The sequence below is a fragment of the Liolophura sinensis genome, chromosome 6 (assembly GCF_032854445.1).
Source record: "Liolophura sinensis isolate JHLJ2023 chromosome 6, CUHK_Ljap_v2, whole genome shotgun sequence".
Lineage (NCBI taxonomy): Eukaryota > Metazoa > Mollusca > Polyplacophora > Chitonida > Chitonidae > Liolophura > Liolophura sinensis.
The window spans coordinates 1,256,627-1,284,604 of record NC_088300.1 but is presented as its reverse complement, the minus strand read 5'-3'; the positions used below and the strand labels follow the sequence as shown (position 1 = coordinate 1,284,604).

Genomic DNA, 27,978 nt, shown 5'->3' with positions numbered 1-27,978 from the left:
GCTGTTCGCCTATTTTAATACTTGAGCAGTCTTTAAAGTCGTTTAACATTCGGAACAATTGGGCTGAACTAAGGGAGATAATGATCAGTATCAAACACATTAACCTCTTCAGAAATGGAGGCGAGGAAAGGTATGGACACGTAAACAGAAATGGAACAGAAACTTGCTGAGTACAGAGCGAGAAAGTCAAAAGAACACCAGAAATACACAGAAGATACAAATTGGAGGACTCGCTTTTTAGAGAACATTGGCTTCCGGAACAGACCCACTAACTGTGTACAGGTAAATTTAGTATAAGTCTCCAACTGAGACTGCTGACGTTTTAGAGGCACACGGTCATTGAATGTTCGATCTCCGGGGTTACCTTTGGATGATCATCACTTCGCTTTTTTATATTTGGTTGGCGCTCGCATATCTAGGGCTAATAACGGTAGTACCATGTACTATACATGAACGTGTTCCGGGTGTATCAGCAATAGCAGTTTCATGGTCGGATCAACGCCACTGTTTACTACAATGTAACTCAGCCAGAGGTCAAAGAGTACTTCGTTGTACGGTACCATTTGGCCCCTTCTCTCTATTCCGAATTTGCAGCAGGGGTCAGTAGGATGATTTAGCATTGATAACATATCTTTTCATTAACGCCGACACTTACAGCCTGCAGTAAATTTTCCAAGTTTCCTGGTGTTGGCTAGGTTTGTCCTACCAGTAATTCTGAAACTTTGACACAATTGAACAAAAACGTATCTAACGAAACGAACGCAGTAGAATGCAAATATAGGTACACACAGGTAAGTGCTGATTGAAACAGATGTTTTCTAAATGGATAATGATTGAGGAGTCATATTTGACTGTTGTGTTAATGGTCTCTTAATTTTGGCTAAAATGATCACCTGTTATATTATTGCCATTTCGAACTAATACTTAAATGTGCATGCAGGATGAAGTTTGTTGTTGATCTGTTTCAGAGGAAAGATGGTGACCCTTCTTCAGAAGATAGCCAGACCCCAGTTCAGAACATTGACAATAGCAGAAGGAAAGATGACAGAATCAGTGTGGCTCACACCCATCATAGGAAAGAAGAGATACAGATGCCACTTACTCAAGGAGAAAAACTCTTTCACACCATATCACTGATACTGAAAATCCTTCTTTGGGTCATTTTGTGGGCCTTGTTTGTGGAGATCGGATTTGGTGCAGTTTTTTTCATTGTGTCATCATTGATCATTATATATAGAACAATGAATTCTGGGTCAAGAGACCGTTCCCAGCTTAGTGCATATTCTGTGTTTAATCCAAACTTTGAGCGCCTGGAGGGAACATTTACTGCAGAGCAGTTTGAAAAGGAACTGCGGTATGGAGCTGCCTCTGTGAGGTGATAGGGCACAGAATAGTGTTATTGGTACACTATATATGTTTCGTTTTATTTTATTTATTATCCAATTCACCACACTGGTCAAATGGTTTGGGTGTCTCAGAATTGAATGTAAATCAGTGAAACGGGTTTCTATCCACTTTTTACACAAAGAATTTCTCTGTGATATTTTTTCTTACCAGCAGCTTTTATCTTTGTCTTTAAATTACTCTGTTATAATTTTTAGAATTTTCCAAGTGACACATTTTGCTTGATCCTGATTGGTTGATCCACCTTATAGGGCAACACAAGATATTTTTGTGAAGTTTGATTATTTCTTATGAGGAAAAAAGTAAGGATTGGCATGAAAAATATCATTTTAACTTTTGGTGAAATACAGTATTATGCATTCAGTTACACTTCCACATTGTTTCCTGTTGAAGTGTTAAAAGGTACCAGTAAGTGTTGGCAAAAGTTATCAAGTGTCTACTTATTCATGCACAAGGGTAGCAGAATTGAAACATGTTGTTTTACTCGTAATTGTTTATTAAAGCGATGTAAGCAGCTGTAACAGCCATAAGGTGTTTGTTATACGTGGTCATGGTGATCACAGGACTTGCCTTACACTTGTTTTAACATTATATACAGAAAAACGTTCAGAATTTAATTCAGAAATGCTAAAAATGTCAAAATTTTGAGAATGATGTACAGTTTCCTGTTTTTCATCCCAGTGTCTGTCTCATCCCTGGGAATAAGACAAATCAGATTTGTATATACACACACTCTGTATTTGTACATACACGTGCTGCACACATAGGAGATGAACTTTCACAAGAACAGAAAAGAAATAATATCACATTTTTTTTCTTACACATTTTTAATTCACCATGAAAGGTTTTCCCCCCTATTGTACATACACTCTCTGACATAGGTAATTGTGTTGTTTTTTTTTGTTTAAACAATATTTCTTCTTTTTTTAACAATATTTTATTAAAACTGAAAGGAGTGAAATGTAATATATGCGACATCATTATGTTATATATCCTGTCTTCCAAGTGAGCAAAGAAGAATAGTAACAAATGGTTTCTTTTGAATTTGAAAGTGAGGAAAGGAATTATCGAATTACTAATGTTACACAAAAAAAAGAGAAAAAAAAAATAAAAACTTATATAAATCATGCCCTTTCATAATTTCACATAATAGTTATTATTTTGTCTTTATCCATGCTGCTGAAACTGCCTTTTCATAAATTTGTCAGGCCTCAAAACTGAAATTAGGAAAAAAATATTGAGATCTACACAGCAAAATTTTTTCTGTATACTACATATACATTTACCCACCTCTCAAGAACTAGAAGAGATAGAATTTGTGACATTTATCCATAACCAAATGAATAAAAACATAATGGATATGTCTAATATAATGTTTAATAACAACACTATGACACAGAACATATGAGAGTTCAGTAATATTAATAACCCACTTTCAACTCAAACCACATTCTAAATAAGCAAAGGCTGCAGGGATAAGTCATCCTGAATTGCAACTGACATGATTACTTTCTACATGGTATATTTTATCTATGAAATTCTCATTCTCCCACTATACCAAAGTCTCAGTTTTAAAAAAGTTAAATTTCATGAGTGTTGTTTTCAGATCTTTCCTCCTTTCCAATGCACCAAATCAACTAGCAAAGCTCATCCTCAATGCCACTGAAACTAAAAAAAATAAGCATTGTGAAAAAAACTCCCAAAATAATAAGCTCTTTTCATTGAAAATTCAGGCAATATGTTAATGAACTGAATTGGTGCCTCCATTTTCACAGATCATGACTAAATCATACAATCAGATGACAAATCTAAGTGCTCTTTCCCCTGCTTGTAGTCTATATTGGATGTGACATAGCGCATGAAAAAATATCTCAGAGTTCATAATACACACTTATAGATGTAGATTTCTTTTACAGTAATGATAATGTACAAGTTAATTGGGTTAACATTTACTTTGATATAAATATGAGACACCCTGTGCCAGAACGCAGTGAACACCATGTACTGTAGATGTATTCGGGTCTGTTCAGACCTCATTGGTCTGATAAGGATGCTTTGTCCAAATGATCACATGCCGGCCACCTTCTGTTTTATACTAATGTCTGTTAATTTAGATGGATAATCACAGCACACTCTTTTAGGAATGCTGAGGATGTATTAGGATGTAGTTAAGTTGACTTAATCAACTCTGGCTGTTCATGGATGACTTGGCTGTCTCTGCTAACTCCAGTAACTGATGGAAAGCTTGTACATTTTCACTCTGTACACCAAACTGGGACATCTGAGAAAAAACAAAATTGATTCTATTAGACTCATTTAGCTTTACATACCACAAAATATGAATTAAACAACTGACACACCTCCTGTACAGCCTTGTCAAGTTCAGCACAACCTGATTAGCACTACATATTCAGCCAAATATAATTCAAAATTATTATTTCACAGATTAAACATTTGTTCTTGTCATTAAAAACACTTTACATGGAAATTTGATAATAATATTAGACACATCAGTCACATATTATTTTTCGCGATATTGTTTTGAAAAGCACATGTATAACACCTCTCAGAGGAAAGCTGTTAAACCCAAGTGAAAAGACTGGAATACGCTTTGAAGACAAATTTTTAGATGAAAAACAAAGTCACACTATATGAATTCCCTTCAACAAATATTTAACATCATGTTTGTTAGACTGTCGGATATGTTTTGTCGGTTAATTACAACAACAGGGTTTTTCTCTGCGGGGCTTTTGTCCTGGATTCGATCATACCTGGGTAAACCACTGATCATACACAGTACCCGGGTAAACGACTGGTCATGCAGAGTACCCGGGTAAACGACCTATCATACAGAGTACCCGGGTAAACGACTGGTCATACAGTGTACCCGGGTAAACGACTGGTCATGCAGAGTACCCGGGTAAACGACTGGTCATGCAGAGTACCCGGGTAAACGACTGGTGTTACAGAGTACCCTGGTAAACGACTGATCATGCAGAGTACCTGGGTAAACGACTGATCATACAGAGTACCCGGGTAAACGACTGATCATACAGAGTACCCAGGTAAACGACTGGTCATACAGAGTACCCGGGTAAACGACTGATCATACAGAGTACCCGGGTAAACGACTCATCATGCAGAGTACCCGGGTAAACGACTGGTCATACAGAGTACCCGGGTAAACGACTGATCATACAGAGTACCCGAGTAAACCACTGGTCATACAGAGTACCCGGGTAAACGACTGATCATACAGAGTACCCGGGTAAACGACTTGTCATGCAGAGTACCCGGGTAAACGACTGGTCATGCAGAGTACCCGGGTAAACGACTGATCATGCAGAGTACCCAGGTAAACGACTGATCATACAGAGTACCCGGGTAAACAACTGATCATACAGAGTACCCGGGTAAACGACTGATCATACAGAGTACCCGGGTAAACCACTGGTCATACAGAGTACCCGGGTAAACGACTGATCATACAGAGTACCCGGGTAAACGACTGATCATACAGAGTACCCGGGTAAATGACTGATCATGCAGAGTACCCAGGTAAACGACTGGTCATACAGAGTACCCGGGTAAACGACTGATCATACAGAGTACCCGGGTAAACGACTGATCATACAGAGTACCCGGGTAAACGACTGGTCATACAGAGTACCCGGGTAAACGACTGGTCATGCAGAGTACCCGGGTAAACGACTGATCATACAGAGTACCCGGGTAAACGACTCGTCATGCAGAGTACCCGGGTAAACGACTGATCATACACAGTACCCGGGTAAACGACTGATCATACAGAGTACCCGGGTAAATGACTGGTCACGCAGGGTGTCTGGAAAAACTGCTGGTCATACAAAGAGGTCATAAAGAGTGCCTGGGGAAACTGTTGGTTATACAGAGTGCCCAAGGAAACCATTGATTGTACAAAGTGCTCAGGTAAAAGACTGATAAGTTACTTTTCGTGTGTGAAGTACTGTAAGAATATAGAGACCAACCTGTTGTCCGTAACAGTCAATGTCCAGGATAAGCTGTTGTCGTATTTTGTCGTCATCTGACATCCCTTGTGACCCCGCCGTTGGGCCCGTACCACGGGCTTTCTTCAAACGTTTCAAACTGTCCTCCATTTTTTTCACAGATGTTAAAACATCTGACGTAACAGAACAATACCTGTTGAAGCATGAAACAAAAATTTACAATCATGTATTTGTGTTACGTACTCACATGTAGTGCTTCTTCCATTTCTAGGAATATTTCCAAACAAGGATTTGATCATCCTGTGCAAAGTAATTTTACTGGAGCCCCCAAACCCCACCCCACCTTGCATACGCAAGTACACATTACTCAAACATTTCAAACTGTCCTCCATTTTTTTCACAGATGTTAAAACATCTGACGTAACAGAACAATACCTGTTGAAGCATGAGACAAAAATTTACAATCATGTATTTGTGTTACGTACTCACATGTAGTGCTTCTTCCATTTCTAGGAATATTTCCAAACAAGGATTTGACCATCCTGCGCAAAACAATTTTACTGGAGCCCCAAACCCCACCCCACCTTGCATACGCTAGTACACATTACTCCACACACTTGACATGTTTGATGTACATGGAGATAAAATAAGATCCACATGATCAGCTGTGGATATCTTTTGGTACCTTGTGGATATCTTTTGGTACCTTGTGTATATCTTTTGATACCTTGTGGATATCTTTTGGAATACAATCCCAAAATCTCAATTCAAGTTTTAACTGGTTACTCACTGCAGAGTGATGCTGGAGAAGACCTGAGCGGCCAGCTGGTTCTGGTTGTCAGATGTCAGCAATGGGCTGTGCTCATCCAGGAATCGCCTAAGAGGCTTGGCCAGCCCACTGACATAGGCTGACGGTTTACTGGGCACCTGGAGAATAACAGGTGGGTAACTCACATGGGAATACACGTTTACAGTGCTCAGTGGGCAACTCACATGTGAATACACCAGTACAGTGCTCAGTGATCAGTGGGTAACTCACATGGGAATACACCAGTACAGTACTCAGTGGGTACCTTGCATTGGAATACACCAGTAAAGTACTCAGTGGGTAACTCACATGGGAATACACCAGTACAGTGCTCAGTGGATAACTCACATGGGAATACACCAGTACAGTACTCAGTGGGTAACTCACATGGGAATACACCAGTACAGTACTCAGTGGGTAACTCACATGGGAATACACCAGTACAGTACTCAGTGGATAACTCGCATGGGAATACACCAGTACAGTACTCAGTGGATAACTCGCATGGGAATACACCAGTACAGTGCTCAGTGGATAACTCGCATGGGAATACACCAGTACAGTGCTCAGTGGATAACTCACATGGGAATACACCAGTACAGTGCTCAGTGGGTAACTCACATGGGAATACACCAGTACAGTACTCAGTGGGTAACTCACATGGGAATACACCAGTACAGTGCTCAGTGGGTAACTCACATGGGAATACACCAGTACAGCACTCAGTGGGTACCTTGCATTGGAATACACCAGTAAAGTACTCAGTGGGTAACTCACATGGGAATACACCAGTACAGTGCTCAGTGGATAACTCACATGGGAATACACCAGTACAGTACTCAGTGGGTAACTCACATGGGAATACACCAGTACAGTACTCAGTGGGTAACTCACATGGGAATACACCAGTACAGTACTCAGTGGATAACTCGCATGGGAATACACCAGTACAGTACTCAGTGGATAACTCGCATGGGAATACACCAGTACAGTGCTCAGTGGATAACTCGCATGGGAATACACCAGTACAGTGCTCAGTGGATAACTCACATGGGAATACACCAGTAAAGTGCTCAGTGGGTAACTCACATGGGAATACACCAGTACAGTACTCAGTGGGTAACTCACATGGGAATACACCAGTACAGTGCTCAGTGGGTAACTCACATGGGAATACACCAGTACAGTACTCAGTGGGTAACTCACATGGGAATACACCAGTGCAGTACTCAGTGGATAACTCGCATGGGGATACACCAGTACAGTACTCAGTGGATAACTCGCATGGGAATACACCAGTACAGTGCTCAGTGGATAACTCACATGGGAATACACCAGTACAGTGCTCAGTGGGTAACTCACATGGGAATACACCAGTACAGTGCTCAGTGGGTAACTCACATGGGAATACACCAGTACAGCACTCAGTGGGTAACTCACATGGGAATACACCAGTACAGTACTCAGTGGATAACTCACATGGGAATACACCAGTACAGTGCTCAGTGGATAACTCGCATGGGAATACACCAGTAAAGTACTCAGTGGATAACTCGCATGGGAATACACCAGTACAGTGCTCAGTGGATAACTCGCATGGGAATACACCAGTAAAGTACTCAGTGGGTAACTCACATGGGAATACACCAGTACAGCACTCAGTGGGTAACTCACATGGGAATACACCAGTACAGCACTCAGTGGGTAACTCACATGGGAATACACCAGTACAGTGCTCAGTGGGTAACTCACATGGGAATACACCAGTACAGTGCGCAGTGGGTAACTCACATGGGAATACACCAGTACAGTGCTCAGTGGGTAACTCACATGGGAATACACCAGTACAGTGCGCAGTGGGTAACTCACATGGGAATACACCAGTACAGAACTCAGTTCCACACACCTGTTGTAGGCTCAACTGATTATAACTATAAATTTACACGAGCAATATACATGCGAGTCTCAATCATGTGTTGTCGTAACAGTAACAATGAACTCCACAGCAGCTTATTGGATATGGGGATTCATTTGCGAGCTAACCAACTGAGCCACAGAGGCCCCACTTCTATAATAATGTAACACATACAATACTGCCTGCCATGCAATTTAAAAGCTTGACATTACGCACAGTTTTTGGAACCAGGCCCTAGCTCATATTTGTTAATCTTTGCTTGTAGCAATGAAAATCTTTTATTCATAAAGATATACCTGTACAGGCCTAAAAGCAACGCTGAATTGAGATATTCACAGATAATCATCCTGGATGTGAACATCGCAACTAGTACAAGTCTGTAAGCTTTTGCTTGGTGGCTAAACTCCACCTGAACTTCGCTGAACACAGATAAACCAATACAAACATGTCCTGTGCCTCACATAACTTATGTTATTGTGGTTTCCCATGGGCTCTGCCTGGAATCCTCCGCCCAGGAGTAAAACACCAATCAAGTAAATAAATAAATCATATAGCTTATTCATATAAGTACCAATACACAGCAGTAAAATTAATCTCAATTAGAAATGGCTGGTGCACTAGAGAAAGCCTTGCTTATCTGATCCATCTGTCAACCTTCCTTATGTCACACAGTTCAATTCTCAGCTGACACACATGTGATTACCTCTCTGTTCGTTCTGCGGTAGAGGCGGGGGATATCGTTCACCTGTCTGAGGTGCACACTGCACTGACTGCTCACATCCTCCACAATAAATGTACGGTACTGAGGTAACCTCTGAACAACAGCCTCGCGATTCTCGTTGAAACACACTGGAGCCAAAAAGTTCATCAGTCACTAATAGTTTGAAGTTTATGAATGTATTTCATTATTAAACATGCCAGGCCTTTTATACCATACATGAACAAAAGATTTTTTAAACAACAGAAACATAAGTACATCGCATTAAAATTACACAGCTGCATATTGATACAACTTCCTTTCATGCCATGAGAAAAAAATCACAAAGACAACTTGATAAGAGTTTACCTTCCAAAGCTTGTGTCTGTGTGTAGCCTAACGCCTGTATCCTCGGCTTGATCAGTGTGTTCAGCAACGGCATAATCTGAAATACATAAAATACATAAAATCTAAAGAAAAACTGTGTATAATGTAGAAAAATATCATACCATAATTTATTCCAAAAGGCAAATTAAACACAATATATGCTATATACGACTTAAGAAGTCAGAATACTCACAGGAAAGCAATAAATTAGAAGTTAGAACACAGTTCACAGTTGTAACACCACGCACCTTTGAAGCTATTTTTTCAGCATCAGCTATCAGAGAAACGATCTGGCCCATGGTGACCGGAGGTGAAGCCTGCACGGCTCCTGATGAGTTTGCACTGGTCACAGAATTATTTCCATTTGGCTTTTCATTCGCATTTGTTGTTGATTTCTCAACAGCAGGTTGAGCAGACTTCTCTGCTGACTTTGAAACCTAAACATTGAAAATAGTAATATTTTACTTAATTTTACCTTATTTTGGGCAGCTTTCTAAGCTGACACATTCAAAATAAACAAAATGTGCATTATTTCCAACATATTTACTCTATCATTGTTGTGCGTTAATTAGCTATCCATTAGTGCCACGCCCACCTTGGGTTTCATTTCAAAGGGCTGTCAGGGTATCCATGCTAAGATACAGAAACACTAGATGGCCTGCTAGGCCTCAGGATAAATTCGGGCTAAATTATGTATGCAATAGTGTTAAAAGCCATAAAATCAAAAGCAATAGCTGCACAATTAATAAAACTTCATCAAGGATATTACATGCAAGTACTAAATTTACAGCTGCCTAATCCATAAAATGTCATTTTAGTGAGTGAATAAGAGAACATATTGATATATTGTTGTTGGTAGTCCTTACTAACAGCAACAGAATCAGAATTTCATTCTTGTAAGAACAAAAGCTGCACAGCTGGTTTATCAGGACATACACGCACAAACACAGACATACCACACAATCTGACCATTACCTCAGCCTTATAAGCATCGTCCAACCAGATAGTGTAGCGAGACAGGAGCTGTAGTGTAAGCTTCCAGAAGCGATGACACAACGGTTGCAGATATATGTGCTCCTGCCAACACTTCCCCAAACATACCCACAGTGCCTCGCTGGCATTCAGCAAAAACTCACTGCTACCTGAAACAGATGTCAACTAAACATCAGCTGAAACTTTAAGTGAAGGTTGCAACCACAGGAAACAGCATACATTTCTACATCTACACCTGACCCAATCTATTCAGTTCTTACTTGCTCTATGCACAAAGTTTCATTAAAACCAATTGGCATGATGAAATAATCATTCTCCTTGGCAGAGGTGATGTTACCATAAATCCATACCTATACAGCATAACTGGGATTCAAATGTTGCTTGGCGATAGACCTGCCAAGCTCCTAACAATTCACACTACATGGCGTCTAGCAGAGAACCTAGTGGTGAAAGGGCAAAATGTCAGAGGTTTCTGACTGGCTTCTTGCTTTTGACCTATGACCCTGTGGACTAGTCAGGAAATCATCTGGGCAGAGTGAGCCATCAGAATTTCTAGATGCCACTCCACTGAAGCACAGCATGTTGCTGTGGTATTACAGGCCTAATATTTTGAACAGTTCTGTCTTATGACTGTCTGTTGAACACAAAGTACTAAATGTAAGGTAATGGGAGATCAATGTAGTGGTAGTTAGCTTCCATACAATAACATGTACCTCTTTCCATCTTTACTGGACCCATGTACATTTTAAAACAATTGTTGATATACAAAGGTCATGTTGGCCTCCTCTTCGGCCATATGTTGGAAGGTGTGTAAGAAACCTGCGAATGGTTGTCGTTTTCCCCTGGGCTGTGCCCAGTTTCCTCCCTCCCTAATGCTGGCTGCCAACGTATAAGTGAAATATATTCTTGAGTACAGTGTAAAACAAACAAATCAAATAAATATATACAAAGGTGATAGTGTTGCAGGCTCTCCTGAACCAACACATCTGCCTCAGAACAGTGTCCACCATACCTGCCTTACTGGAGTTGTTAAAAGCTGTAAACAGGGCAGATTCAAAGCTACCAGCAATTTCCTGAAACCTGCAAATAAAAGACACAGCGGTAAAACATAAAAAATACCCAGATATTTCATCAAAGCACAAAATGATTCAGTGTATGGGGATATTATGTTTTATAGAAAACATCAAACCACGGAGGTGGTGTCAATGAAATAAGATATGGCTTTGAGACTTCAAAAGGCACAATGCAAACTTCTTCCTAAGATGAATCTGAATATCAAAAAACTGCTGCTTCAACAAAACACTGAGGAACTGTAGACTGACCTGATCTGGAAGTAGACTGGCAGGCTCCACTTGGACATGTAGGTGCTGTAACTTGGGTGTTCCCTCAGCCGCTTCACACTGGCCTGAGATCCACAAAGGTTTTCAAACTGATCCACAAACCACATGCTTATTGTATATTTCTGTGAGAAAACAACACCAAGAATCAACAGACAAGACAGTTAAGTTTAGAAAATGCCATAATCACCACGGGTCAACCAGTCGTTGCACTATCCGCTTAATGCTGAATGCCAAGCGAGGAAGTTAGAACTTCCCCTTTTTTTAAGGCCTTAGATGTGACCCGACATAACCCTTTACCCTGGGTCTACCACTCCCAACATTTAAAAGGAAGACAAAACTTTACTGTACTGGGTAGTCCATTATCTTAATTATTTCACTTTAGCAATGCTAAGCGTGTGACTAGCAATGAAATGTCCACCGACCCGTACCGCCAAAATATACCAAAACATACCTTATCAATCTTTATATTTACGTGTACATGTTGTACCACAGTAATGGTACAGTAAATCAAAATCACCATAACTCAAAGACACTGTTAATGAAGAAGAAAATCTACACATGCAGCCTTGGAATATTTTTTGTTTATCAGTGGAAATCATACTGGTCCAAAGCATCAACTACACGCTTAGCATTGCTGAAGTGAAATAATTAAGATAATGGACTGCCCAGTACAGTAAAGTTTTGTCTTCCTTTTAAATGTTGGGAGTGGTAGACCCAGGGTAAAGGGTTATGTCGGGTCACATCTAAGGCCTTAAAAAAAGAGGAAGTTCTAACTTCCTCGCTTGGCATTCAGCATTAAGCGGATAGTGCAACGACTGGTTGACCCGTATCAGTATAATGGCTTGGGCAGGGCGGCTTACTGCCTTCGGTACGTCATCTCAGTCGTCTCTCCTTCATCTTCATATGACTGAAAAATTGTTAAGTACAATGTTAAACCCCAAGCACTCACTTACTCCTCTTAAATGTTATCCCGTGCCTCATCACTGTTATTACACACTGTAATTCTTCAACCTTTTCACATGTTTGCAAGGTGTTTATTCAAGCATATTCTGAAGGCATTATTCCAAGTAGATTGATTAAAGTGTATTTTCTGTGAAGCTCTTGAGCTGGCCAATCCAACAGTTTAGTTTTGTCTCCAAAATCAAATCATGCTTCTGCGTATATTGCCATGAAAGTTGCCCTTTCATGTGAAAAGGTTGAGAAATTAGAGCAGCTGATCTTTTCACTTATTTCTGTCAGTTATGCTACTGCTTACCTCATGAAAGGTGTTAGGGTTCCCCGGAGCAAATATAGAGGCAGTTCTGGCCTCCAGCCCGCTGACCACTTCTGGCCACACAGCACTGACCAGGAAATCATAGCCTCTCACCACCTCCCTGTACATAACACCACTAGACAATTCATTTATCTTCATTAAGATATTAAGATGTTTTTGTGAATTATACTGTTTACAAATTTGATGAATCATAAAAATCTGATTAAAAGCTTTACTGCAAAAGTGTTATTTTCCAGCCTCTATCATTCACACAATAACACAAAAGGCAATTTTCAAAAACAAACAAAATCATCTGAAATCATATTTCAAACTTGAAATAGTATCATGTCTTACCTCATCATCTATACAAACTGAGCTGCAAAGACTTAAAATTGTGCAATAACGAAGTAATGTGATGTCACCATATTTTCCCATTTTTTCATGATACACACGAGAGACCATTCCATAAGCACCCTGCAAGGGGTCTGCACATTTGATGATACTAACGTATATCAAAACCCACCCGTGTGAACTGCCAGATGTCACCTCTCTCAGCAAACTGCAATGTTTAGGGACAAACTCCAGCACCTTCCCGTATACACCTTTGAGGCCCTGGTCATTGACACGCAGAAACTGCTCTGTGATCACCTGATAACAAACAACAGGTAACAACAATGATGACTAACTACAACAACTCCAGCACCCTCCTGTACACCCAACTCAGGCCCTGCACACATTACGCCACGCAAACATGCAAATGACAGACACCTTCTGTTATCATAATATTTTCTGGGGCTTACAATTATGACTTTAAAACAATGTCATTTTTGTCATTTAGGACAGCACTTCATACTATCTCAATTTGTATCGTTTGACTTTGCTTTTAAGACAGAGTGGTTATGACACTGAAGTACATGTAACTCTTTAATGTTTACCCACCTCCTCCATGTATGGTTTGACAACATTGTGCCTGAACAGATTCTCTGCATCTTTAATCTTGTCAATCAGTGCATATGTCCTCAGGCATTGTCTCAGTATCTCCACATTCCCGGTCTCAAGCCCATCCAGGAATGAATCCTCCAAACTGTACTGTAATGTGGTCGTTATGTTGGCAATTCTCTGAGAACAATTATACAATATCAGCTGATATAGGACCCATTACCTACATGGATTATTACAGAATTGTACAGGTAAGGTGACAATGAAATGCCTGTTTATATTTAATGACTCTGTCCATCACACATGTTCAAGTTACAAAAATACCACTGCTTTAACTGTCTGCATGTCTGTACTTCATAAAGCATACCTTCACCAAGACACCTGTATTTTGTCCTTCAAAGTTTACATTATCCATATGTAAAAAACTGTTTTCATGCTGTTTCTTAAGTTAACTGAGTTGTACAAAAATTACTAAACTAATCAAATTTATAACTTAACACCTGAGACAATTGAAGTTCACTCACAGGTTTAATTTTTTCCACCAGTGGGAGTCCTCTACTCTTTGTGACATAAAACTGCAGTTTATTGAATTCTGTGGCAACACGTTCAATCAGTTGACCACTCAAGTGACTGAAAAGTAAGACACATAGAGTAATCACCACAAAGTATCTTTTTGGTGACTTTAGAGCAGCAGGACCAATAGACTTAGGTCAGCTACCTGTGGATGGTCATGGGTTTCTTCCTGGCTTTGCCCGGTTTCCTCCCACCATAATGCCGTGTACCGTGTAAGTGAAATATTCTTGAGTACGGCGTAAAAACACCAATCAAATCAAATCAAATCAAATCAAACCCATAGATTTACTTGCTAGCAGGAAGTGAATTCTGCCACAGCTTAATGGGTCACAGGCCTCTTAGCTGTGTCAAGAGGGCCACTTTACACACGAGTGCTGTCAAAAGACTCAGCATGATACCATGGGACTAAAATAAAGCCAATCCAGACTCATTCCTGTATGTGTACCTACTATAATAAAGCCCATCCACAGACTCATTCCTGTATGTGTACCTACTATAATAAAGCCCATCCACAGACTCATTCTTGTATGTGTACCTACTATAATAAAGCCAATCCAGACTCATTCCTGTATGTGTACCTACTATAATAAAGCCAATCCAGACTCATTGTTGTATGTGTACCTACTATAATAAAGCCAATCCAGACTCATTGTTGTATGTGTACCTACTATAATAAAGCCAATCCAGACTCATTGTTGTATGTGTACCTACTATAATAAAGCCCATCCAGACTCATTCTTGTATGTGTACCTACTATAATAAAGCCAGTCCAGACTCATTGTCGTATGTGTACCTACTATAATAAAGCCCATCCACACTCATTGTTGTATGTGTACCTACTATAATAAAGCCCATCTAAAGACTCATTCCTGTATGTGTATCTACTATAATAAAGCCAATCCAGACTCATTGTTGTATGTGTACCTATCACAATAAAGCCAATCCAGACTCATTCCTGTATGTGTACCTATCATAATAAAGCCCATCCAGACTCATTCTTGTATGTATATCTACTATAATAAAGCCAATCCAGACTCATTGTTGTATGTGTACCTACTATAATAAAGCCCATCCAGACTCATTCTTGTATGTGTACCTACTATAATAAAGCCAGTCCAGACTCATTGTCGTATGTGTACCTACTATAATAAAGCCAATCCAGACTCATTCTTGTATGTGTACCTACTATAATAAAGCCCATCCAAAGACTCATTCTTGTATGTGTACCTCCTACAATAAAGCCCATCCACAGACTCATCTCTGTATGTGTACCTATTATAATAAAACCCATCCACAGACTCATTCCTGTATGTGTACCTACTACAATAAAGCCAATCCACACTCATTCCTGTATGTGTACCTACTATAATACAGCCCATCCACAGACTCATTCTTGTATGTGTACCTCCTACAATAAAGCCCATCCACACTCATCTCTGTATGTGTACCTATTATAATAAAACCCATCCACAGACTCATTCCTGTGTGTGTACCTACTATAATAAAGCCCATCCAAAGACTCATTCTTGTATGTGTATCTACTATAATAAAGCCCATTCACAGATTCATTCCTGTATGTGTACCTACTATAATAAAGCCCATCCACAGACTCATTCCTGTATGTGTACCTACTATAATAAAGCCAATCCACACTCATTCCTGTATGTGTACCTACTATAATAAAGCCCATCCACAGACTCATTCCTGTATGTGTACCTACTATAATAAAGCCCATCCACAGACTCATTCCTGTAGGTGTACCTACTATAATAAAGCCCATCCACAGACTCATTCCTGTATGTGTACCTACTATAATAAAGCCCATCCACAGCCTCATTCCTGTATGTGTATCTACTATAATAAAGCCCATCCACAGACTCATTCCTGTATGTGTACCTACTATAATAAAGCCCATCCACAGAGGAGCCAATCAAGTGCAGGCACGAACTCTAGAAATAAGAAACTGTAACATTTTGAAACGACATTTTCAAAAAATGAAAACTAACGCATTTGATGCCAATTGCCTCTCTTTCTTTATATGAGATTCCCTTGGCCTCAGTTACAGATTCCACTTTGTTTCATTAATAACATGGAAATTAAGGAGATTTCCTTTGTTTATAAATCAAGCCTGACCTCCTTCCCGGACTGTCTTCTCCATCTTCTGTATGCTGGATCTTCAGGAGCCGCTCAATCTTCTCCACAGACTGGGTGATATTCACAAGTCTCTGCAAACATGACTGTTGAGGACAGAGCATTATTCTCACATAATCTCATTTTACATGAACGCTGTGCCTCACATGAACGCTGTGCCTCACATGAACGTTGTGCCTCACATGAACACTGTGCCTCACATGAACACCGTGCCTCACATGAACACTGTGCCCCACATAAACACTGTGCCTCTGGTCTGCATACAGGTACTAGTATAAAAACACCATCAATATAATACTGCAGCACATACAGTAAATGACCAAAAATTTTGAACCGAAAAATTGTATTTTTATACGACAAAAAATTTTATAACATATTACTTTCAGTGCGGACCCCTACATTTTTTCAGCAGGATATCATCGTGCCTTCAAAAGAAGCCAGAAGACACCTTTTTTATATCAACAGAACTGTCAGAATCAGGCAACATGTACAATTCAGTCACTGGCGAAATTTTACGTCATTTACAATTGCACTAGATAGATTGAACTAGTCCTTTCCCATCATACCTTTTTTCTTCAATGTGCTCTCTCACTAATATGACAGCACTTTAATGTGCTCTCTCACTAATATGACATCACTTTAATGGGCTCTCTTGCTAAAATGACAGCACTTTAATGTGCTCTCACACTAATATGACATCACTTTAATGGGCTCTCTTGCTAAAATGACAGCACTTTAATGTGCTCTCACACTAATATGACAGCAGTTTAATGGGCTCTCGCTAAAATGACAGCACTTAAATGGGCTCTGTCTCTAAAATGACCTCATTAAGTTTATGGGTGGAGGAAACTGCACAAAGTCCAGGATAAATCACTGACCCTCAGCTGGCAACAAGCAAACTTCCTGACCTCACAGTCAAAATAGCAGGGGCTGGTTTCAAACCTATCATGCCACTGATTAAGAGGTAGTAAACTTTTCTCAGTCTTCATGTTGGAAGGAAATGTCAAACTGCACATGTAAGTGCATCACAGGAGAGACCAGACCTCTGGTAACTCACTTTCTTCTCTTTGATATGTTGTCGGTATTTGATTTTCTCCTCCACAGCTGATATGGCAGAGTCCATGGCTGATCTCACCGTCTGCAACACATCAATCAACAACACATCAATCAACAACACATCAATCAACAACACATCAATCAACAACACATCAATCAACAACACATCAATCAAAAACAGCGAGACTAGTATACCTGTTCTAATATCTCCAAATGTGAATTCATTTATTTCAAAATGGGAGAAGATTACAGAGAAACATTATCATAAAATGACATATTTATCACACTGGTCTTTTACAGTGTCTTTAGAATAAGTCTACACATGAATCAACCAGCAAGCCCCAGCTGCCTGATAGACTTCGTGACACAGAGCTAAATCATGACCTGGGAAGAGCCAGCTTGGCCTGGGTGCTACACGAACAAGTGTTAACAGCTAGCTTATATTGTATCAAGAATTTACATACTTTAATATTTATTGTTCACTGGATTACTAACATTTCTGAATTGAAACAGATATGCAAATGAATCTAACTCCTCTCAAATGAACTGCACATAAAGAAATAGAAAATGAGTCACAGGAGAAAAAAATGTTTGACTTCCACTCATTCCTTTCTGCTGAAGGTGATGTTACAATCTCATTAGCATTCAAAGAACTGATGTAAAAATATATTTTTATCTACATATTACCAGTACTTCTTCCTTTAGCTGCCCGAGTGGTACACTTAAGCTGTTGATAGCTTTGTCCATCCCCACCTGTAATTCACCAGAAGATGTCACTTACCCAACATGTAACTGAGCCACTGATGAACAGGTATGTTACACCAGCAGACGGTACATGTACCTTCACACAGCTAAACTATGACTGGATCAGGCTTTCTTTATAGAGCAGTCACACCTCTAGACTTTATATATATATATATATATATATATATATATATATAAATATTCCAGAATCTTATAACTCTTACAATAATATTTACTACAGATGTAAGAAACTTCATACATACATGTACTTACTTAGGTTAGCTGCACATTACAATACTGTTTTATTCATTATGATTATGTGCATCCAGAACACTTATCAGTATCCTGCTATGTAGGCATGCATGCTTGGGGTTGTACAGCGTAATTAGCCAGTTTTCATCCACAATATGATGAAGAGTAATCTCCATACACAGTGTCTGTACACACACTGTATACCATTAGGTGTGTGTGTACTGTGTCTTCTTGTGGCAGGGCAAGTCCATGCTGTCAGTGTGCTGTAGGCACTCAAGTCTCATGCCGAAGACACCAGACATGACCCATCCAATCACATTATACTGACACTGTACCAAACAATCCCATTTTCCAAGTCTCCCAACTTCGAGCTGGACGCTCTAACCATTAGGCCACCGAAGCGGTATTCTGCTGTGTGTTGCTCAATTTTATTTAAAGAATGGAAACACAGAGAATTATTTTAACAGACTCTTGCCACAATATGGCTGCAATATTGACAAAGTGATGTCAACTTCCATCATTCATTTGAACCTACCAGATTGGTGGACAAGTTGACAAAGTCAGCATAGTCCTTGTTAATGAGTTCAATCATGGCTGTCCTCAGAATCTTGAGATAAACATTTAAGTCATCTCTCAGCTTCTCCAGGGGAACTCTCTTCCTACAGTCAATCACAAACTGGTCAACATTGAAACTATCCTGAAATATGAGACAAAGCATTACAACTTTAAACTTTAAACATGTACAGTCTTAAACTTTGTGAAAATGTTATTCTATTATGTTATCTCAAACTGTTTGGCTTGGCATGTACGTAAAGCCAGAAATGTTTAAGTTTTCAGGCAGACAGACAGATAGACTGCTGGCCCCTTCCAAACCTTACTCTTAGCATGGTCGCCCAGTGTGGTATGTACTCTTGAAAAAGAAAGGATAGTAAATGCAGAAAAACCGATGTTGTCAAGTGATCACTCGGAGATTTGTGTTTCTTATGCGGCTCAACATATTATCAACATTATTTTGGTCATATCACTGTGTCTCCTTGAAGCCGACTAGACCCAATACACATACTGGTAGTGCTGTCTCACTAAACATGCCCAAGACCAAGTCAAATTAATACACTGACACCAGGCCAACTAGCATTTGGTCTATTCCTCTCATGCTGTATGACAAGAGAGGTAGTACCAAGATTACCAATGTTAACATGGTTGTTTGGCTTATGCCAAGTGAAATAGTACCAAGATTACCAATGTTAACGTGTTTGTTATGACTTATGCCAAGTGAGGTAGTACCAAGATTACCAATGTTAACATGTTTGTTTTAGCTTATTCCAAGTGAGAGAGTACCAAAATTACCAATGTTAACATGTTTGTTTTGGCTTATGCCAAGTGAGATAGTACCAAGATTACCATTTTTAACATGCTTGTTATGACTTATGCCAAGTAAGGTAGTACCAAGATTACCAATGTTAACATGTTTGTTATAGCTTATGCCAAGTGAGATAGTACCAAGATTACCAATGTTAACATGTTTGTTTTAGCTTATGCCAAGCGAGATTGTACCAAAATTACCAATGTTAACATGTTTGTTTTAGCTTATGACAAGTGAGATAGTACCAAGATTACCAATGTTAACATGTTTGTTTTGACTTATGCCAAGTGAGATAGTACCAAGATTACCAATGTTAACGTGTTTGTTATGACTTATGCCAAGTAAGGTAGTACCAAGATTACCAATGTTAACATGTTTGTTTTAGCTTATGCCAAGTGAGATAGTACCAAGATTACCAATGTTAATGTGTTTGTTATTACTTATGCCAAGTGAGGTAGTACCAAGATTATCAATTTTAACATGTTTGTTTTGACTTATGCCAAGTGACATAGTACCAAGATTACCAATGTTAACATGTTTGTTTTGGCTTATGCTAAGTGAGATAGTACCAAGATTACCAATGTTAACATGTTTGTTATGACTTATGCCAAGTGAGATAGTACCAAGATTACCAATGTTAACATGGTTGTTTGGCTTATGCCAAGTGAGATAGTACCAAGATTACCAATGTTAACATGTTTGTTTTGGCTTATGCTAAGTGAGATAGTACCAAGATTACCAATGTTAACATGCTTGTTATGACTTATGCCAAGTGAGATAGTACCAAGATTACCAATGTTAACATGTTTGTTATGACTTATGCCAAGTGAGATAGTACCAAGATTATCAATTTTAACATGTTTGTTTTGACTTATGCCAAGTGAGATAGTACCAAGATTACCAATGTTAACATGTTTGTTTTGGCTTATGCTAAGTGAGATAGTACCAAGATTACCAATGTTAACATGTTTGTTTTAGCTTATGCCAAGTGAGATAGTACCAAGATTACCAATGTTAATGTGTTTGTTATTACTTATGCCAAGTGAGGTAGTACCAAGATTATCAATTTTAACATGTTTGTTTTGACTTATGCCAAGTGACATAGTACCAAGATTACCAATGTTAACATGTTTGTTTTGGCTTATGCTAAGTGAGATAGTACCAAGATTACCAATGTTAACATGTTTGTTATGACTTATGCCAAGTAAGGTAGTACCAAGATTACCAATGTTAACATGTTTGTTTTAGCTTATGCCAAGTGAGATAGTACCAAGATTACCAATGTTAATGTGTTTGTTATTACTTATGCCAAGTGAGGTAGTACCAAGATTATCAATTTTAACATGTTTGTTTTGACTTATGCCAAGTGACATAGTACCAAGATTACCAATGTTAACATGTTTGTTTTGGCTTATGCTAAGTGAGATAGTACCAAGATTACCAATGTTAACATGTTTGTTATGACTTATGCCAAGTGAGATAGTACCAAGATTACCAATGTTAACATGGTTGTTTGGCTTATGCCAAGTGAGATAGTACCAAGATTACCAATGTTAACGTGTTTGTTTTGGCTTATGCTAAGTGAGATAGTACCAAGATTACCAATGTTAACATGCTTGTTATGACTTATGCCAAGTGAGATAGTACCAAGATTACCTATTTTAACATGTTTGTTTTGGCTTATGCCAAGTGAAATAGTACCAAGATTATCAATTTTAACATGCTTGCTATGACTTATGCCAAGTAAGGTAGTACCGGTACCTAGATTACCAATGTTAACGTGTTTGTTTTAGCTTATGCCAAGTGAGGTAGTATCAAGATTACCAATGTTAACGTGTTTGTTATGCCTTATGCCAAGTGAGGTAGTACCAAGATTACCAATGTTAACGTGTTTGTTATGACTTATGCCAAGTGAGATAGTACCAAGATTACCAATGTTAACGTGTTTGTTATGCCTTATGGCAAGTGAGATAGTACAAAGATTACCAATGTTAACATGGTTGTTATGCCTTATGGCAAGTGATATAGTACAAAGATTACCAATGTTAACATGGTTGTTATGACTTATGCCAAGTGAGATAGTACAAAGATTACCAATGTTAACATGGTTGTTATGCCTTATGGCAAGTGACATAGTACAAAGATTACCAATGTTAACATGGTTGTTATGCCTTATGGCAAGTGACATAGTACAAAGATTACCAATGTTAACATGGTTGTTATGCCTTATGGCAAGTGACATAGTACAAAGATTACCAATGTTAACATGGTTGTTATGATTTTATTATAAGCCCCAGGGCTCATGCAGTTTCATGAAACTCTCTTAATGTTACGGGTTCTCGACTACCATGACGACATAATGCCTACAGTACTGGTTGCCGTGATGGTTAACATTAAGAGTGCTTCGTGAAACCAGACCCTGATCTACGGTTTATTAGGCAGACGCTCTTTTCATTACGCCACCGCTGCAGATTGTTGAATGAATAAGTGAACAGCTTTTCACAATCATGACAATGATTATATCTGACATTGAGGAGCTGGTCAACGACAAACACAGGAAGAACCCGATTCTTTACAACTATCGTTATGTTACAGAACCAAGGTAATCTGTGAGTGAATCTTCTGTAACGGAGACAGCAGCGTAACAACATAGCGAACAGCCTTAACCGAGCTGGAATATCATATGTGCACTACTGAAGTGTCAAGTTTCGAGAGGATTTTGTCAAAACGTATTCCCACTTTACCTTCATAAACTCGTCCTTGTCAAAGCACAAGTTTGCAGGACCTGTCGGGAGAGGAGCTTTGTTCCCTGAATCACAGGCCATTGTTACAATGATTGTCATTGCCTTCCACAACACTGAAGCTTATCCCTGAGACGACTTCAGTGCACGCCGTCTGATCTGCTGTGGCGCCGACAAGTCACCATGTCAAGCCGGAAATACGTTTTAAAAAGGGAGATAACCTGACCAATTAGGGGCTGTAAGTCCATAAAATAATTAATTATCGTCATATATATTTTAATTGCGATATATCAGTTGGTTGGCGTACCGAGAGGAATGTTTCACAGATTTAACGTTGATATAGTAATGTGAATCATCCATAATAATAATCTGTTTTACACGTTTCATGTCTGGAGCTCTTTTGTTTCTGAGGTGAAAAAGTGAAGAGGACAACATCACAGACGGAAACACGTGTGGACGGTTGACAGGAGAAGTCTGGTAGTTTTCTCCAGCATATCTCACGATTTACACAAGTGAATGTGAAAAAATGAATACCCCTGAAAAAATAGAAGAAATACTCCTCCAAGGAATCCGTCCCATGTGTGCTATTTCAGGTAGGATTTCTTCAAATTAACCGTATAAATTGCCCTGAATAGATGATTCTGATGAGAGCAAATCTGACCACTAGCTAGATGCGGTGTATTTCAACAACAAATTTGCATTGTCATGTCATTACTGACGTCAGTCATCATTATATTAATATCATGAAAATAAAAGTACATGGAAATGTGTTATTCCAATGACACATAGGGTACAGGGTATGGTAAGCCAAGGAGAAGGTGGAAGCAAGAAATATAAATGAGATAAATATGTGTATGGTGGACGGAAACAGCTTATGTACTGCATTACTGTAACTTTCCTATTTTATATATGCTGATAGACGGAGTGCTGCGAAGTGAAACTAGCAAAATACAGCTTCCATATACTGCTATTATTTATATACTTCATATGAGCTATATTATGTTGGTAGAAGGCAACAGCTCATACTGAACCTTGTCTGTATACATACATCTGTCAGGCATAGCCGCCTGAATACAGGTGTCAGCATACAGGCGTCAGGCATAGCCGCCTGAATACAGGTGTCACCATACAGGCGTCAGGCATAGCCGCCTGAATACAGGTGTCACCATACATCTGTCAGGCATAGCCGCCTGAATACAGGTGTCACCATACAGGCGTCAGGCATAGCCGCCTAAATACAGGTGTCAGCATACAGGCGTCAGGCATAGCCGCCTGAATACAGGCGTCAGCATACATCTGTCAGGCATAGCCGCCTGAATAGAGGTGTCACCATACAGGCATCAGGCATAGCCGCCTAAATACAGGTGTATACATACATCTGTCAGACATAGCCGCCTGACTACAGGTGTAGGCCTATACATACATCTGTCAGGCATAGCCGCCTGAATACAGGTGTCAGCATACATCTGTCAGGCATAGCCGCCTGAATACAGGTGTCACCATACAGTCGTCAGACATAGCCGCCTGAATACAGGTGTCAGCATACAGGCGTCAGGCATAGCAGCCTGAATACAGGCCTCAGCATACATCTGTCAGGCATAGCCGCCTGAATACAGGTGTCACCATACAGGCGTCAGGCATAGCCGCCTAAATACAGGTGTATACATACATCTGTCAGGCATAGCCGCCTGAATACAGGTGTATACATACATCTGTCAGGCATAGCCGCCTGAATACAGGTGTCAGCATACATCTGTCAGGCATAGCCGCCTGAATACAGGTTTCACCATACATCTGTCAGGCATAGCCGCCTGAATACAGGCGTCAGCAAACAGGTGTCAGGCTTAGCCGCCTGAAAACAGGCGTCAGCAAACAGGCGTCAGACATAGTCGCCTGCACACAGGCGTCAGCATACAGGCATCAGGTATAGCCGCCTGCACACAGGCATCAGCAAACAGGCGTCAGACATAGTCACCTGAATACAGGTGTCAGCATACAGGTGTCAGGCTGAGCCGCCTGAAAACAGGCATCAGCAAACAGGCGTCAGACATAGTCACCTGCTCACAGGCGTCAGCATACAGGCGTACAGGTATAATGGCCTCGGATGTGAAAGACCCTGGAAGATATGCCTAGAGGCTGTGTACATGCGGCCATATACACCTCCTATTAAACCAACCAATCATGTGTCGACTCAGTCCATGGGTGGTTTGCATGCTTGTCTTTTTTTTTTTCACTTAGACTAAACCACCCAGCCACTATCTGCACACTGTTATTCATAATAATGAATAATTTGAAATATTAAAAATTCTGGGGAAAAAGAAATCATATGGTTGTGATAGTTTTAAAGATAACATGCAGGAGATGTTATTTCTGCCAACCTAATCTTGATTATGAAATTTTACTTACGACTGAGAATGAAAATTTCAGCTGTGAGCGGGCCGAGTGTCTTTCAATTTGTGGTACAGTATTCTGATAATGATGATTTAAATTCAGAATGGAAGAGCCCATCAGGACGCTTGTTATTCGAGTTTGACCCAAAAAGGGCGTGGAGTCTTGTACAACTTTTCATTCCTGAAGCGTCTGCAACTGCTGCTGTACAGTGTTTGGGGGTGTTTAGTGTAAAGTGGAAACACTGCTGCCCTCAACCTAATCTGCCTAACCATACAGAGTTTTCCATCCTTTATGATTTGTGGATCAGACCTGGTGACACCAAGCTTACTGGATTATCATAATAAACCCTCATTTAGATGTAGAGTTCACACAGATAGGCTGCTTAAGGATAGGTATACTGAATTTTAATTTGCAGCCCCTTCCTTGTATGTGGTTATGTGTTGTATTTCGCCTGGTATTTTAACTCATTAGTTCATGTGTCCATGATTTCTTTTATCATAGGCAGCAGAGAGATCACCGAAAACCTAACACTGCTTCTGAATGGAAAGTATGAGTCTGTACTTGATCACCAGGTGGCCAGGGTAATCCTGAAGGGAGATAATCCAAATAAGGAGATGACTCCAGAAGAACTTAAAGGTTTCTTCACAGATAATGTACAGAAATTCCTTGCGTCAGAAGGTGGAGACCCAAAGTTAAAGTAAGATTTGATATAACTTAGTTTGTTATAGTAAAAACAACTGCCACTCTAATCCATATCACAGTATTTTGGCATCATTGTTATGAACAGCTTTATAAAAAGGCATAATATTTAGATAATATTGACTTTTCCTGTGCTAACATTATATCAAATCTGTATCAAATAGAATGTTGGTATTTTTGTGTTAGATACATGTACAGTATGGATGTGAAAGTGTAGCAATCTCTGTCTTGGCAAAGGTGAAATTTAGTTATAGTGGAATGTTATAAATTATTTACATAAATCCAGCACTTTAGGGGATATATACATGGAGGGATATATACATGGAGGGATATATACATGGAGGGATATATACATGGAAGGATATAATACATGTATATGAATGATTTTGAATGTATTGGCTCAATTTATTTTGCAGCTTTGAATGTTGAAGGTTTAGATGGAGGAAATACATGTAGTTCACAGCACATGGAATTAGTTGTGATTGAATGTGTATTACATATGCCTATCTAAAACAACTAAGAATTCCTGTTTTGTATTTGCAGGTGTCTGTGTGTATTGGGTGTGGCTGTTTCATGTTTGCAGCTGTTTGTTCAAAACAACTGGACAGGGCCTAAAACTACCGTCTGCCCATCATCCTTCTTACTGGAATGTTTCCACATAGAGGAGAAGGTATTGTACAGTAACTGTTATTTAAGTATTAAGGTGTCTAATGGGGGAACATATTTTCTTTGCATGATCAATACTGTGTTCTTGATAGTGGTGTGCATTTTTGAAATTTTTGGCATATGTTAGAGCTTGTTGTCACAAATCAGTCACTTCATTTTATTTTTTGTCTCTCCATGATTAAACATTTCTTTCAGTGCTTATGAATCACTCAATGTTTTGATGTTATTTTGCATGTTTCGTTTTCTTTCCTCAGAAAGTTGACCTCAAGCAGTGTGTTATGGCTTCCCTCAGCAGTGACGGAGAAGGTTTATATGAGTTGGTTGTCTCCCCTGAATATCTATTTGTTGCAAAGACTTTGCTGTGTGAATGTAAACAACTTCAGCAGTTACAGGTACAAGTATATAGATACAGAAACTTTTGGCAGTAAATTTAGTACTACTTGTGACTTAATCACTAAGGTTACATGCATACAGACACAGTGACATTAGAAATAAAGATCTCACTAACATGGTGGCTGTGAGTTCAGGTCCAGCTCATGCTGTGAATAGTTTGGGGTTTCCACAGGCTCTGCCTGGTTTCCTGCCACTGCATATGTGGAGTAAACCACTATTCCAATAAAATACAGTGGTAACAAACAACATTTTCAGATCTGTTGAGAGGACTTTTTGAAAGGCATTTGTAGTCGTCCTCGGGGAATACATCAACATCATTTCCATCACAGATATATCAAGGACAACGAAAACTATTGGCAAGTAGCTCAGTTGGCAGGGCTATTTGTCAGTATTTTTGTTGGTCTCAATTTATCAGTGTTGGAAATGATATCTACTTCAGACTGTAAAACCTGGACATGACATCAGTGTATTGTATTTCCATGTGATCATTTCTTAACCAGCACAGGGAAATGTATTGTGTTCACATTAGATGTATTCACTTGAAGAATGTGCCTGTATTGAAGTGTGAAGTATATCTTGTGTGTGTTGCAGACAGCAGACTGGTGGCTAATGAGATGTATACGTTTACAACAGGAGTTCCTGGACGACAAGTCACCATCATTGAAATCCGTTGTCATGGAATGCGTAGATAAGTGTAGGGTCCTTGAAACAGTTTAGGTTAATTTGTTATATGAGAGAGACCAGACATGCACAATGTGTCTTACTTACTTACTGATGCATTTTGTCAGTCTCGATCTACTCCCAGTTTGTTGTTGTTAGTTATTGTTTACTAATGGTCCTTTGATATATAATATTCATGAAATAAGACAAAACTGAAAAACAGTGTCACCGGAATCTATTTCAGTAGTAGTAAACTAACCATGTTGCATATCATTTGTTCTTTCGCCTTTTCTCTCATCAGTATCAAAGAAAGAGCTCTTGTTGACTGATTCACCAAATAACAGGTGAGTTGTATTCTTTGTTCCTTAAAAAATTTGACTGAAAGCGTGGCTGTTTTGTAGAACATCATACACACGCCTGTCAAGACATCGTAGTTGTGGAAGTACTCTGTATTTTTTGGAGAGAGGTCGGACGTGTTGTTTGGTCGCTCAGTCTGTCTCAGTTAAAGTTCAGCTGAAATTTAGCGAATTTATCATTGCTTTTGCAATCAACAGTTGCACCGAGTTGC

General features: G+C 39.4%; 3 protein-coding genes across 5 annotated transcripts in view; 2 read left to right on the top strand and 1 right to left on the bottom strand.

Annotated features, from left to right (window-relative positions):
- Positions 1 to 102: 102 nt before the first annotated feature.
- Positions 103 to 2,372, top strand: LOC135466203 (SAYSvFN domain-containing protein 1-like). Its single transcript, XM_064743603.1, has 2 exons — positions 103 to 282; positions 969 to 2,372. Exons 1-2 carry the CDS (start codon positions 151 to 153, stop codon positions 1,377 to 1,379), a joined length of 543 nt encoding a protein of 180 aa, XP_064599673.1. The 5' UTR covers positions 103 to 150; the 3' UTR covers positions 1,380 to 2,372.
- Positions 1,457 to 22,760, bottom strand: LOC135466201 (conserved oligomeric Golgi complex subunit 2-like). 2 transcript variants are annotated; one of them, XM_064743601.1, is made up of 18 exons: positions 22,605 to 22,760; positions 19,033 to 19,194; positions 18,189 to 18,254; positions 17,503 to 17,583; positions 16,428 to 16,531; positions 14,246 to 14,351; positions 13,722 to 13,901; positions 13,306 to 13,430; positions 12,786 to 12,903; positions 11,513 to 11,652; positions 11,203 to 11,270; positions 10,173 to 10,339; positions 9,446 to 9,634; positions 9,180 to 9,255; positions 8,817 to 8,962; positions 6,181 to 6,317; positions 5,412 to 5,583; positions 1,457 to 3,685 (listed from the first exon to the last, which is right to left on the bottom strand). In XM_064743601.1, the coding sequence occupies exons 1-18, from the start codon at positions 22,701 to 22,703 to the stop codon at positions 3,587 to 3,589; spliced, it is 2,235 nt and encodes a 744-aa protein (XP_064599671.1). In that variant the 5' UTR covers positions 22,704 to 22,760; the 3' UTR covers positions 1,457 to 3,586. The 2 variants fall into 2 exon arrangements, with proteins under 2 accessions (XP_064599671.1, XP_064599672.1); XM_064743602.1 differs by lacking the exon at positions 1,457 to 3,685 and having other exon boundaries at positions 5,418 to 5,825.
- A 279-nt stretch (positions 22,761 to 23,039) lies between these two features.
- Positions 23,040 to 27,978, top strand: part of LOC135468064 (tetratricopeptide repeat protein 27-like) — a 28,747-nt gene continuing 23,808 nt past the window's right edge. For both annotated transcript variants that reach the window (XM_064746094.1, XM_064746093.1), the window contains exons 1-6: positions 23,040 to 23,194; positions 25,494 to 25,689; positions 26,235 to 26,361; positions 26,612 to 26,749; positions 27,342 to 27,444; positions 27,712 to 27,754. In XM_064746094.1, coding sequence (XP_064602164.1) covers positions 23,128 to 23,194; positions 25,494 to 25,689; positions 26,235 to 26,361; positions 26,612 to 26,749; positions 27,342 to 27,444; positions 27,712 to 27,754 — 674 coding nt within the window. In that variant the 5' untranslated portion in view covers positions 23,040 to 23,127. The remainder of the gene's footprint in view (positions 23,195 to 25,493; positions 25,690 to 26,234; positions 26,362 to 26,611; positions 26,750 to 27,341; positions 27,445 to 27,711; positions 27,755 to 27,978) is intronic.

Bases quoted from the DNA above. Each gene is read 5' to 3' on its own strand.
- LOC135466203 (XM_064743603.1), top strand. From the start codon at position 151: ATGGAACAGAAACTTGCTGAGTACAGAGCGAGAAAGTCAAAAGAACAC. The intron at 283-968 runs GTAAATTTAGTA...GATCTGTTTCAG, and splicing joins GACCCACTAACTGTGTACAG to AGGAAAGATGGTGACCCTTC.
- LOC135466201 (XM_064743601.1), bottom strand. From the start codon at position 22,703: ATGACAATCATTGTAACAATGGCCTGTGATTCAGGGAACAAAGCTCCT. The intron at 19,195-22,604 runs GTAAAGTGGGAA...CTCATATTTCAG, and splicing joins ACAAGGACGAGTTTATGAAG to GATAGTTTCAATGTTGACCA. The intron at 14,352-16,427 runs GTCAGGCTTGAT...CTTACTTTTCAG, and splicing joins GAAGACAGTCCGGGAAGGAG to TCACTTGAGTGGTCAACTGA.